Source organism: Mustela putorius, unplaced genomic scaffold (genome assembly GCF_011764305.1).
Source record: "Mustela putorius furo isolate JIRA1106 unplaced genomic scaffold, ASM1176430v1.1 tig00003909_pilon_pilon_pilon, whole genome shotgun sequence".
NCBI classification, from domain to species: domain Eukaryota; kingdom Metazoa; phylum Chordata; class Mammalia; order Carnivora; family Mustelidae; genus Mustela; species Mustela putorius.
In genome coordinates, this window is record NW_025422057.1 from 39,824,403 (window position 1) to 39,836,972 (window position 12,570).

The following is a 12,570-nucleotide window of genomic DNA, read 5'->3' on the forward strand; positions in this document are numbered from 1 at the left end:
AAGTTGATCAACTTTCCTGTGATCTCACTGTTAAGAGATAGAGCTGGGATTTGAAGCCAGGACAGAGTTGTGTAAATGTCATTTTCCTTCCGTTTGTGCGATCGGGTAGAATGTGCGATATCTAGATATGACCACAAGGTGGCGCCAAGAGTCAGTACATAGCTGCCTCCACCTCCCTGTGATGGAAACAACCAAAAACCTAAGTCGCTTGGATGGGGACTTGGGGAGATTATAGGGAGTCTAGAAGACTTGACAGATAATGTGTGGATGGGGATAGGATTTGTGTCATATCTTGTTTAACCTGCATCTGTAGTCATGATGCCTGTTGGTGTAACTGGATTCTAATCCATTTAATAAAATGTCTTTAAACCTTAAAGATTTTTCTTTTCAGCCCCCCTTTTTAAAATTTTACTTTATCTTATGTGACTAACTTTAAATGGCTCCATTCATTATGCATATCTTACACAGTGTCTTCACACTGCAAGGCTTGATCATCTGAGTAAACAGTATCTCCGTTGTCCTTCCTCTTGAGCCCTGGGCCCCTATGGCCCCGGGTGGATTGGATCCTGGTTTGGAGGGTTTGGCTGTATATACATGAAGAGAAGAAAAAGAGACTGAGAAGAGAAAGGCTGTCAGTGTTTTCAGATGCTTACAGGGTTCAAGCCAAGTGGCATAAATGTTGAAAAACGTCTCTTGGGTTTGGAAATTTGGAGGCTTTGATGGCCTGAGCAAGGGTGGCATGTGGGGGATGGAAGGAGGTTCTCTGAGAACAACTATAGCTAGCATCACTGAATGCATAGTACTTGGCAGTGCTTCATATCAAGTGGGCTTGCTGGTTTAATCCTCACAACCCCGAGGAACTAGGAACCTGAGCCCAGAAAGCTCACATAATTTGCCCAAGAGAACATAGATAGAGAAGCCTGGGGGAAGGGGAGGGGGTCTGGTTGGGGTAGGCGGGAGTGATTATCGGCTTGGTCAGTACAGTGGACTGAGAAGAGCATTGCTTCAGCAGCAGGATTCCGCCATCACTTGATGGGGACCACCTCCACACTTTTTGTGGGTCCCGTTCCTAGGAGGCCATGCCTCCTAGAACCACTCTCCTAGCTGCGTGTCTCCATCTTATTGTCCTCCCAGAGCTGCCTTCTCTTTGTCCAGAGCTGGCTCCCTTTGCACTGCAATTGTCTCATTTGTTCTTTAATTGGATCTTTGTTTGCCTTGGATGATGATTTAGCACATTCAGGAAGGAAGGCCAGATTACATTGTAGAGCTTATAACTTTAAAAAAAAAATCATTTGTTCTCTAAAATCTGAATTTATTAGAAGTTTAAGTTTGATCCAGAAACCTAAACCTACTTTGATCAAGAAACCTAATGATTTGAACATTGTTCTTATCATCAGTTTCTGGGAGTTAATTTCTCAGGAAATACCCTCCCCCCACCCCGGAGTCTGTATTTTAAAGAGAGAAGAAAAAGTTACTCCCTTACAGAGTTCTCTCAGAGAGAATCTTGGCTCCTTTTAAATGACGAAGCTGAGACACAAATGAAGACTAATTCTGCTTCGTGCTCTGCACACACCTCTCATTCCCAGCTCCAGCGCCTAATTGTGTGCATCAGTCTTAATTTACTCTGTGAGATCTGGACTCCTAACTGAGGGTATTTCATCTGCTCACATGTGCCAATTAAGTCCACCCAGATAGACCATAAAAAGGCAGATAAGAAAAGTAAAACACTGAGTATCTCAATTTAGCAAATTAGACTAATCTGTAAGGGATTCTTAGCTGTCTGAAATAGAAAACCTACCGCACTACAGAAAAGAAAACAATATTAAATACCCAGCTTGGTGCCTTGAATATATTTTCAAAAAATCAAATTGTGCTCATTGTGCTTCTGTTGTAGAATTTCTTTCTTGGATATTGCAATAGTGGAGAATGAGCCCGAGATTGAAATTTCACCCCATATTGAGAATGATTTAACTATGCGGTGTGTGGCTTTTTCCTCACAGTGCAGATCCAGACTCTGAGCCTGGTGGCCCTTGCAATGTGAAGATGAAGGCAGAGCAGTTAGGTCACTTTTGAATTTCAAGCAGCTCAGTGTATGACTTCCTTGGAGCTTTGGAATGGGCACGTTCGTTTTATTACTGTATGACCTGAAGCTACTGATAATTGACAGTTCTTATTGTTCAGTGTATTTTGCCTCTTTTGTGAGTTGGTATAGGCACCGTTTTTTCTGTTTATTAAATGTATCCTGTGAGTTTGTTCAGCCCAGGTTATTTGTAGTGAAAGGAATTGCTAAGCTGACTTAGTGTTACTTGACAGAGTTGGCAGGTGTGCTGTGAAGAATGAGTTTTGACTCGCTCTGTGCAGTACTGAGGTAGGGAAGGACATCTTTTGAGACAAATTTGAATTGAAGCTTTAGAAATTGGTTTGCTCTTGTACAGTTGTTTTCCTTGTATGGTGCTTAAAGAGGTGAGTATTGATTCTTTAGCTCACACTATGAGAAAAGAAGTAGTTTGAGGTAGTTTGAAAAAATATTTTTTGAGAGGCAAGATATGTAACAGGAGTACAGACTCTGGGGGCCGATTATCTGTGTTTGAATCTTCATGTTGGTGATCTTGGCCAGGCTACTTCACCCTTTCCCTGCCTACTTCAACTGTGAAAAAGAGATTAAAAATAGTATCTGCCTCATAGGGTTTGTAAGGATTAAGTGAATTAATACTGGTAAATTGCTTACAACAGTGCCCAGCACACAGTGAACATTGGTAACTATTCTTGTTATGACTTAATATTTGTTTTCTGACTCTAAATTAAAAATACATCCACACACACACATGCACACATGCACACACACACACATACACACACACATATATATGGTATGGGTGTTTGTATGTGTAATTTCCCCAAACACAGCTGGTCCAGAGCAGCAAATGTTACTTAGGAGGTGGTATGTAACATAGGGGTTAGAAATTACAGGCCATGGAATCAGATGCCAGAGTCTTACCTAGTAGCTGTGAGATATTCTACATCTTTTCATCTGCAAAATGGGGATTGTAAGAGTACTTTGGTCAGGGGTCGTGTGAGGATTGTAAAAGATAATATATCTAAGCTATTGGGCATATGTCAGGCACTCAGTAAGTACTAGCTATTCTTATTTGCATGCCCACTAGCTAAAATATTTGCTACAAGGATTTCTTCAAGCCAATAAGAGGGTCTGTGAGAATCATGAAGAAGAGCCCATATATATTGATATATCCGAAAAGGTGTCCTCTTTCTAAAGTAAAAGGCAGTTTACAGTTGGTATTAGTATGCATAACCAGATCATTAGCTATTATAATACTTAAGTTATGTTAATGTCAGGCTTTTCTTACCTCTTTCACATTTTTTTATCAATATGATAAGGTCCACTTAGTGATAAAATGTCTGTGCAAATAGGAGCACATTATCCATAGTTTGGGGAGAAATAAAAAAATTATTTCTCCTTTGAATGCACTAGGGGGCACTAGACCTCTGCCCAGGGGACACTCTTCAAGTTTCTTAGCCTGCTGGTCCGTTCTAAGTGTGTGTAAGTCAGGCTTACACTTGGGTTCCTCATGGTGTTCTCTGTTCTCAGGTCAGTGTTCTGGATTATTCTGTTGTGTCTTATAAGGCTTGATTTCCATACTCCTTGCTGACCTAGATGAGCAGGACATCATTCCCCAAGTGGTCTGTGATAATCTTATTCTTGGCTGATGGCATGGGTGAACTAGCACGAGGGCCTTCTAGACTTGGGGGCTACATCTGACTCCTGCCTGCCCAAGATTGCAGTTGGTGTTCTCACAGTTGTTATTTTTTATTCCTATTTAACCTATAATTAACTAAAATGTTTCAGTTTTACCTTTTTGTATAATCTCCTGCCAATAATTAATTGTGAGATGGGGTCTGGCATGTATGCAGTATAAAAAAAATAAGTAGTTTCCAAAGGGTGTAGTACATATATTATCATGTAGTGGTGTGAGAACCGCTTATTTGGCTCCTTTCTTGGCCGAGGAGACAAATGCAATGATGTTGAATGATGATACTTCTTTCTTTTCTTTTCTTTTTTTTAAGATTTTATTTATTTATTTGACAGAGATCACAAGCAGGCAGAGAGGCAGGCAGAGAGAGAGAGAGAGAAATGGAAGCAGGCCCCCTGCTGAGCAGTGAGCCCAACTTGGGGGTCTATCCCAGGACCCTGGGATCATGACCCGAGCCAAAGGCAGAGGCTTTAACCCACTGAGCCACCAAGGTGACCCTGAATGATATTTCTAAAGTTTAGATCGCCCCTTGCCATTTATAGACCTGAAATTTAGCTCTCGGCCCACATCTAGTTTTCACTTCTTAGTGGGACTCTGAAATCTGAGTTTTTTTTTACTGGGTTCTCCTCCAGTGGCAGCCACCAAAGTCTGCGAAACTTTCAGAGTTAGAAAATCTCCCCAGTGACTAACATACTTCATTTTATTTGGTTGCAACTGTGACTATTACATGTGTGGATTAAAGAAAAAGATGAAGGTGGGACCATCAAAAGCATTATTTCTTTTCTAGTAATGTCACTAGGGCTAGTTAAACTTTTGCCACCTCTGTCAGAAGATGAATTCTTTCATTAAAAAAAGTTGAGGGGCGTCTGGGTGGCTCAGTGGGTTGAAGCCTCTGCCTTTGGCTCAGGTAATGATCTCAGGGTCCTGGGATCGAGCCCCACATCCGGCTCTCTTCTCAGCGGGGAGCCTGCTCCCCCCCACCCCCGCCTGCCTCTATGCCTACTTGTAATCTCTGTCTGCCAAATAAATAAATAAAATCTAAAAAAAAAAAAAAAAAAAGTTGAATCTTTTAACCTCCCTTTTACACCTGTCCTAGAGAAGCTTGGACCCCAGCTCAGGGTTCCTGATTCTTCCCAAGGACTAGAGTGTAGAAACCAGTGTTGTTGCAAAGTAAATCTGCTCGAAAACCCAAAAAACAGAACTCTGGACTTAAAAATAACTTAAAATATTTTTATTACTCAATATAATGAGCTTCTTCTCTTGTTTTTTTTTTTTTTTTAATAAAATTGAGAATTTCTCTGATTTTGTCCTTGCTATGTCTTGTTCTTTGTTGTGGTCCTTAACCATGTTTGTCCAGTAGATTAATCTTAGAGTAGTACCTTAACATATGTGTGGAAAGAGGAGGAATGCAGCAGGAGCTAAGGCTGTAAATGAAACAGAACAGGAGCATTCTTTAACCCATTTTTAAATGACCTACTTCCACCATTCTCAAGCCATGCTTCTGTCCCTGGTATCTTCCTTATCTTCAGATCAATTCTGAACCTCATTCATTGATTCATGCAGCATTTACTGAGTATCTCTGTTAAGGTAAACCATTGTACTGATCTCTAGAGGTATGAGAATGACCAAAAATAGTCTCTGGGCTCATGTGGCTCCCGGTCTAATGGAGGAGATAGATATGGTTTTCAAATGATGCTGAACACTTGGTGAGTGCTCTAGTTTAGAAACACCAGGTATGCCCGTGGTGCCGAGGGGTTGAGAAGAACCTGGAGGACAGGTCACCTAACTCGGGCTGGTCAGAGAAGTCTTCCTCCTCTGAAGGCACTTCCTGAGCAGAGCTCTGAAGACCCCATGGAGGGTGTGTATGTGTGTGTTTGTGGGAGGGAGGCTGGGGACAGTACAAGATTCAGATGGCACAGGAAGGAGGAAACCACGAGGCAGTGGTATAATGACAGCTAGCTGTGTTTCCCACTTAGGTATTTTGAACATCCTTGGCATTCTGGAAATTTTCCTTTGAAAATAAGTTGAAATGGTGGCAGCTAGCTGCCAGGTGTATTCTTAAGTTTCCATTGACATGGTTGCATGGCACCTGGAGGAAGTGTTGTTCCTGGTATGGTTCAACTGGTTATGCCAAGCATTGTTACCCGCAGCCTGGCCCTAGGTCTGAGTTGCTTCTGCAAGATCGTTATTGTGGTCTTGGCCCCAGGCCCCACAGCCTGGGCCGGGTTCTTGCTCTTGCATGAATGTAGCTGAGCCGGGAGCAGTTTCTCTGCCTGCATCTGATTGGAATGGTAAGTTTATGTTTATTGCTGGGTTCTTTTCTAAGTTGCTGCCAGTGGAGTCGCTAGTGGGCTGATGATGGCAGGCATGTGAAGTTAGAGACGCTGCCAGGGAACACCGGGCCCACTTGCTTTTATGTGGCTGCAGCTGTGACGATGACATGTGTGGAGGTCTTTAAGTGAGAGCACAGAAAATATGAAGTTGTTCTTTCTTTTCCAGGATGTAAATATTGACTGTCCCCTTCCATTTTTAAAATCCATTCTCTAGCTTATTTGTTGAAATAACAGAATTTAGACATTTGGGGACCATATCTGATTTTTATGATTTTAAGTCTCTGGGCTCTAGATCTTAATCTTCACCCACCCCCAACCAATTTTTAAGTCTTTCTGTATCTGTTTTTTTGTTGCCCTCAGTTTGAAGGCAGCCGTATTTCATGACAGCTCACTGTTTACACACCTACTACAGAATTTTAAAATGGAGGTGTTCCAGCAGGAAACTTCTGAGGGGAAGGTGTGTTTACTCACAGTGATCAGTGATCACATTATTCGTAACAATTTTCTGAGCATCCATTTGATTCACAAGCGTGATTTTTGCTCAAATGTACGTGTTTAGGTCATTCTGTCAAGCCTTATGGTGCATTGGTTTATCGCGGGCAGATTGTATTGTACGCATACTGCTTCTACTTCCTTCTCTTCTCGGGAACAGAGTAACAGTACCGGCTTCTGAGGGTCATGTGTGAGCTTGGGTGAGGATTTCAGTGAGCAGATGTGATTATGCAGAACAGTGCGTTTATTCGTTGAGTACTTACAGTCTAGGCTCATGCTAAGTGCTTTCATGTGACACCTCATTTAATCCTCCCTAAATCTGGGGAAGTACATGCCATTGTTGTCCTCTCCTCACATGTGAGGAAAGGTAGGTGCCGTAGAGGCCGAGTGACTTGCTGAGGGTTAAAGAACTGATGAGCAGTCAGGACTCGATTCTAGACCATCCGGGTATGGGCTTTGCGGGTTTTGGCTTGTGCCAATGCCATGCGTCAGACCCAGTTTATTCAGAGCGCAGAGATCTCTTCACACCTGCTGGCCAGACAGATCGCTCAGCCCGCCAGGCTGCAGGACAAGCGGTTAAGCATACAAAAGAGAGCAACTTTAAGACCCTTGATGGCATCTTGGATGGGAAGGGCATCTGTTTCTCTCGATTCAGGTGAATCCGGCGCTCCTCCACCTCCCTGGTCTGCCACAGCGTCCTTCTTGTCTGTCGGCACTAGGTGCTGCACTGCCTCGGTGGGCATTGTTTAGGTGGTCAGAGGTCTGTTTTGGCTACAAGCCACATGACGAATTACTGCTTTATATAACAGAAGGGTGTCTTAGCCCGAGCCGCATATGCATGTGGTTTTATAACCCTGGTATTTTCTGTCTCTAATATGTGTATATGATTCTACTGGGGCGATTTGTCTTCACAGTGGTACAGATGGTTGTAGGCAATAATGATTTTTCCCTACCACCTTTAGTCATCCTTTAGCCAGACTGAATAAATGTTCGGCTTCTTCTCATCTTTATGAAGCGGAAGGCACTGGAATGCAATTATTTCTGCAGTGGCTTATGTGGTTTCCTAGGTGCTGTGTTCTGTGGTGACATGATGCCTGAAGATTTTAGAAGGGAGGAGGAGGAAGCTGAAACCCTGTTGACTCAGAGTGATGCAGTGGGAAATTGAACAGCCACAAGGAATTACTGGCTAAGTCTGAGGAAATAGCTATCATCTATCAATGGAGTTTAATATGTGATACTCTTTATGCAATATATTTACTGACTTTATGCCAAACTTCTTACACCAGTATCTTCTGGTATTTTTATTTTTCTTCCTGTAAAATCTTCTTTGCATAATTGCAAAATGGAGTATTTTTAAGCGGATAATGGTAGTTGTTGTGATTCTTCTGAGTTTTGTATTAGTCATAAAATTGCTAAATACAAGTATCTTTTGTTTTGCAGATGTTTGGTTTTGAGTTCTGATGGTAAGGAGTTTGGATACTGAGGAATATTTTGTTATGTGAAATTGCTTGCTTACTAAATCAGATAGAAGGTAGCAAGAATTCAGATATATATACCAGGAAAATGTATGTACGTCATTTTGGTTTCTAAGTTTCAGTAGCGGGTCTACTTACACACCAGGGTTTTTCAGCCTTGGCACTGTGGACATCTGAGAGCAGATAACATTTTGTTGTGGAGGCCTGGCTTGTACATTGTAGGGTGTTTAGCAGCATCCCTGGCCTCCACCTGCTGGAGGCTAGTAGCGTATCCCCCTCCCCACAGCTGTCGTAACAACCAAATATGCCTCTAGACGTGGTCAGATTACCCTAGGGTGGGCAGGATGGCCAGACTGCCCCTGGTTGAGAACCACGGCTGTGTACCGTCGCACGTAACTCAATTTGTAGATAATATGAAACTCAGAAGAATAGTAAAGACAGTTATAGCCACCAAGAGGTACTTCATTTCATCAGTTGCACGGAGATAATTTTTAAGGAAGAAAAAAAAAAGGGAGGAAGAGATTGCCTTTAGAAGTTAAGCACAGAAAGGTCATTAAATATTTTATACAAAAAGACTATCTCATGGTTATATGACAGCTATTTTCTTAGGCTTGGTTAAATACTGCCTCTTACATTAGCTGTTCTTCTCTGGAAATTACCAACAGTGCTTATTTATAGGGACTCTTAGTAGCCTGAGAAGCAGCTGCCCATCACCAGTGACTTCTTCCTTATCGATTACAGTTAGACCTCAGGTAGCCCTTCCTTTTGTTCCTGTAAAGAGCTGACATTCTCAAGGCAGGAATCTATTGGAGGACGTGCTTTAAGGTCCTCCGGCAGCTACCCGGATAGGGTTGCCTGTTGCTCTTGTACTTGGCCTCTGTGCGGGTGTGGTCATTGACCCTGGAAAACACCCTTGGTCCGATCAGGCGATCAGGCAGCGTGTATGACACGATCCTTCCATTTCCTCATTTTACCTTCCCCCACACATTCTCTCAGTGTTCTTGTGTGATTAGTGGCCGTTACAGGTCTGCTCATACATGTTGCTGTTCTCATTCCCTCCTGTGAGGTTTTTACTTAGACGGCATTTTTACTTAGATGGTATTTCTTTATTCCATTGCCACCATTTTGTGAAATTCACACTGTGAGCTGCATGCATACTGAGAAAGGTCATCCTTTTATTTTGGAAGTAAATGGAATATGAGGCTCTTGAGTTTGTGTGTGTGTGTGTGTGTGTGTGTAAGTTGTACACACAGCACACAGACACACACACACACACATATTAACTGAGGACACTGGTGTCCATTATGTAGTTATTTGGATGGAGAATTAGTCTGTTTAAAGGACTATATCTTCTCAAAAACCTCAGTGTGTCTTTATTAAGACTTTCGGATCTTTAGACGTTTCTTCTGGTATACATGCATGGCATCACCTCTGTGAAATGTAAACTCTCATTTTATATCCGAAAAGCATCATATTACTAAATTTATAACTTAGATTTTATTTAGTGAACACATTTTTTTCTAAGTTGTTTACTTATTAGTCCTTTGATATTGGTGATGCCCCCCATTAAGTAAACAGTATGTTAATCTGATATATAGCAATTTTGACACAAAATTTGCTTTATGTTCAAGGTACTTATGTTCAAGGTACTATGCTGGTTTATGCTATGACTATCATGTCTTTAGCACAGAAATAATAATGATAAATAAAATCTATTTTTTGTTATATTGCTATTTTGGAGATACTTAGTTATATTGAAATTTTCACTGAATCTTTTCTAGAATTAAATTCATATATCTTAGGAAGTAGCAGAGAAATTTCCCCTCAGGGTAAAGTCAGAAGAGGCACAAGTAGTTTTGATAATGAAATGGGACCTTACAGAAATATTTCTAAAGCAGATGTAATAATTCAAAGAAGAATTGAGTTGAAAAGGAAGGAAGGAAGGAGAAGAGAATTTTTTTTCTTTGACTATCAGTGTTTTGGGTAATGACAGTAGCAGAAAGCTAAAAGACCATTCTAATTTCCTTCTTTTTCCTGTGCATTATCTAGAACTATATTTTAATCTGTCTTGTAACCAAAGTAATGGAAATATGATTTTTATTTTCATGGTAGGAGATGGAATAAGCTGAGGCTGCGGGACAAAGAGAAGTCTCTGAAGCTGGAAGACGATTCTGAGGAGAGCGATGCAGAGTTTGATGATTTTAAAATGCCAGGTTTTCTGTTCAAAAAGCTTTTTAAGTATGTGCCTGTGTTCTTTCCTTTATATCTGTCATCAAGCCATTGTGTACAAATTGATATTTTAGATATGACACAATAGTTACCTATGGGCCCTTAAGGTACTTGCAGCAATTCATTGCAAATATAGATACTGTCAAATGAAATTTTAGCCACGTGCTGCTCATTAAAAGTAGATGATAATAAATTGACTGAAGTGCGCATGGGGCACGTTTGGAAGCTGGTGAGTCTATGTGGACCTGTCTCGGCCGGCTAAAGCAACACGTTTAAAAGCCATCTGCACTGAATTATTTTTTTGTTCTTGGTGATTCTAAGGGACCAAACCTCTTAATTTCTTAAGTCAGATGAATTAAGTCAGAAGAGCTGTATATTAAAATCAATATTGGGGTGTTTTTTTTTCTTCCGTGTAGAAATAAAAACTATTGAGAGTAGTTTGAGTGTTTTATATTGTACCTAAGGGTATAATACTTTTGAGCTGACCAAATGTGCATCTAAATATTTTATGTAGATCTTGTTCTAATGTCAAAAGAGAAGATCAAGGCAAACACCTTCAGTATTAAGTTGTTATTTGAAACTGACTATTTCATATGTGAAGTGGCCGAGTGTTCTAGATAACTGGAAGCTGTGTGATAGAAGCCTCTGGCCTGCATGGCCTGGGCCAGTCCCCCATGATGAATGAAAATACTGAGGTGCAGCTTCAGTCTCATCACTCCTGGGATTTACTTAACAAGATACTTTAGGAAGACTTCTTGATGCATGCACATAGGAAGTTAAACCATTAAAGAGCTACTTTCCGTTTAGTAGCATCACTTGGTAATTGGCTGGAGGATGTTTAACTTCTTTCTTTGAGACGATTATGCTTATTCTCCTTCATAGATTCGGTTGTCTGCCATGCCTTAAACTCGTGCAAGATGTCTATTTAAAAATAACATGCTTTTTATATTTCCCCTCAGAGGGCTTATATTATGGTTTTAATTTTTACCTCAGTGAGGGTAGGGTGGGCAAAAGGAGTTGGGAGTGTTAGTTTATCCCGCTAAATATACAGGAAAGCTGAAATCCTAAAAATGTGAAGTATCTTGGCGGGGTTGCCATCACGGGACAGAAGCCGATCTACGTAGAAGCTCAAATCTGAATCACTCTAGTAATTTTTGCAGACAAATCATTTTGTAGCCCAGAGAGGTGGCTACTTAGTTTATTGCTTCTTCCCAATGAAAATTAATTATGGAAGGGTATGTAAACAACATTTATTGACAATTCTTTTTATCATCTCTAAAGTGATTGCTTGTTAAGGAGCAGTCCAAATAGTATCAATGTTGTACTAGCAAAAGGAATATTCACATTATAAATTAAATTGATTTAATGAAGATGGATACTTCTGCATGTGTAGTAAGTTGGTATGTATCCTCAAGAGTCAAGTTGAATGTGCATTGTTGTATAAGTGTGAGATTTTCTGCCAAAGAAATTTCAGTTATTAGAACCAAACTTTGCTTATTAAGAGTATATAGGAGGGGCACCTGGGTGGCTCAGTGGGTTAAGCCTCTGCCTTGGGCTCAGGTCATGATCCCAGGGTCCTGGGATGGAGCCTCGCATTGGGCTCTGCTCAGCAGGGGGCCTGCTTCCTCCTCTCTCTCTGCCTGCCTCTCTGCCTACTTTTGATCTCTCTCTCTCTGTCAAGTAAATTAAAAAAAAAAAAGTAAATAGGATTCAGCGTATTGACTATTAACTCTATAGTGTAGTTATATTTATGTAGTTGTATAAATATGTAGTTTATGTAGAGGTGTATATATATAAAAATATATTGTTTATATGTTGTATTTATATAAATATATAAATACATGTCAGTTTGTTTTAATTAGTCTTAATTACATGTTTCTGGAAACTATTTTGTGTTTATTTCTCAAAAATGGGTTTTTAAATATTTCATAAGTGTTATTAAACTTCTGTTCCTTTTCTTTCGTGGTATGAAAAAAATTAATAGGATTGATAAATTTCCATTTTTCTTTTATGATTAAGTTTTAGCCAGGCCAGTTTAATGTTAAACCATAGATGTATTTTTTGCTGTATTTATTGCACTCTGTGGAATTAAATTAACAGGGTATAGTTGTACACAAGGGAGTCAGAAGGTACAATTATCCATTTAAGTGCTATTTTCTGCAAGGTCATGTTTAACTTTTAAAATTCTATGTTGAAAGTTTGCCCAGCAAATGCATTCATCTGTGTAATTTAGCAATCAGATGACACACTTCAATCTTTGACCTCACATTT

General features: G+C 40.4%; 1 protein-coding gene across 4 annotated transcripts in view; it reads left to right on the forward strand.

Annotated features, from left to right (window-relative positions):
• ERCC6 (ERCC excision repair 6, chromatin remodeling factor) overlaps positions 1–12,570 on the forward strand; it is a 72,243-nt gene that overhangs the window by 17,110 nt on the left and 42,563 nt on the right. For 3 of the 4 annotated variants that reach the window (XM_004765853.3, XM_045068490.1, XM_045068491.1), the window contains one exon: positions 10,183–10,308. The exons of the other annotated variant lie outside the window; for it this stretch is intronic. In XM_004765853.3, coding sequence (XP_004765910.1) covers positions 10,183–10,308 — 126 coding nt within the window. The remainder of the gene's footprint in view (positions 1–10,182; positions 10,309–12,570) is intronic. 4 annotated transcript variants of the gene reach the window in all.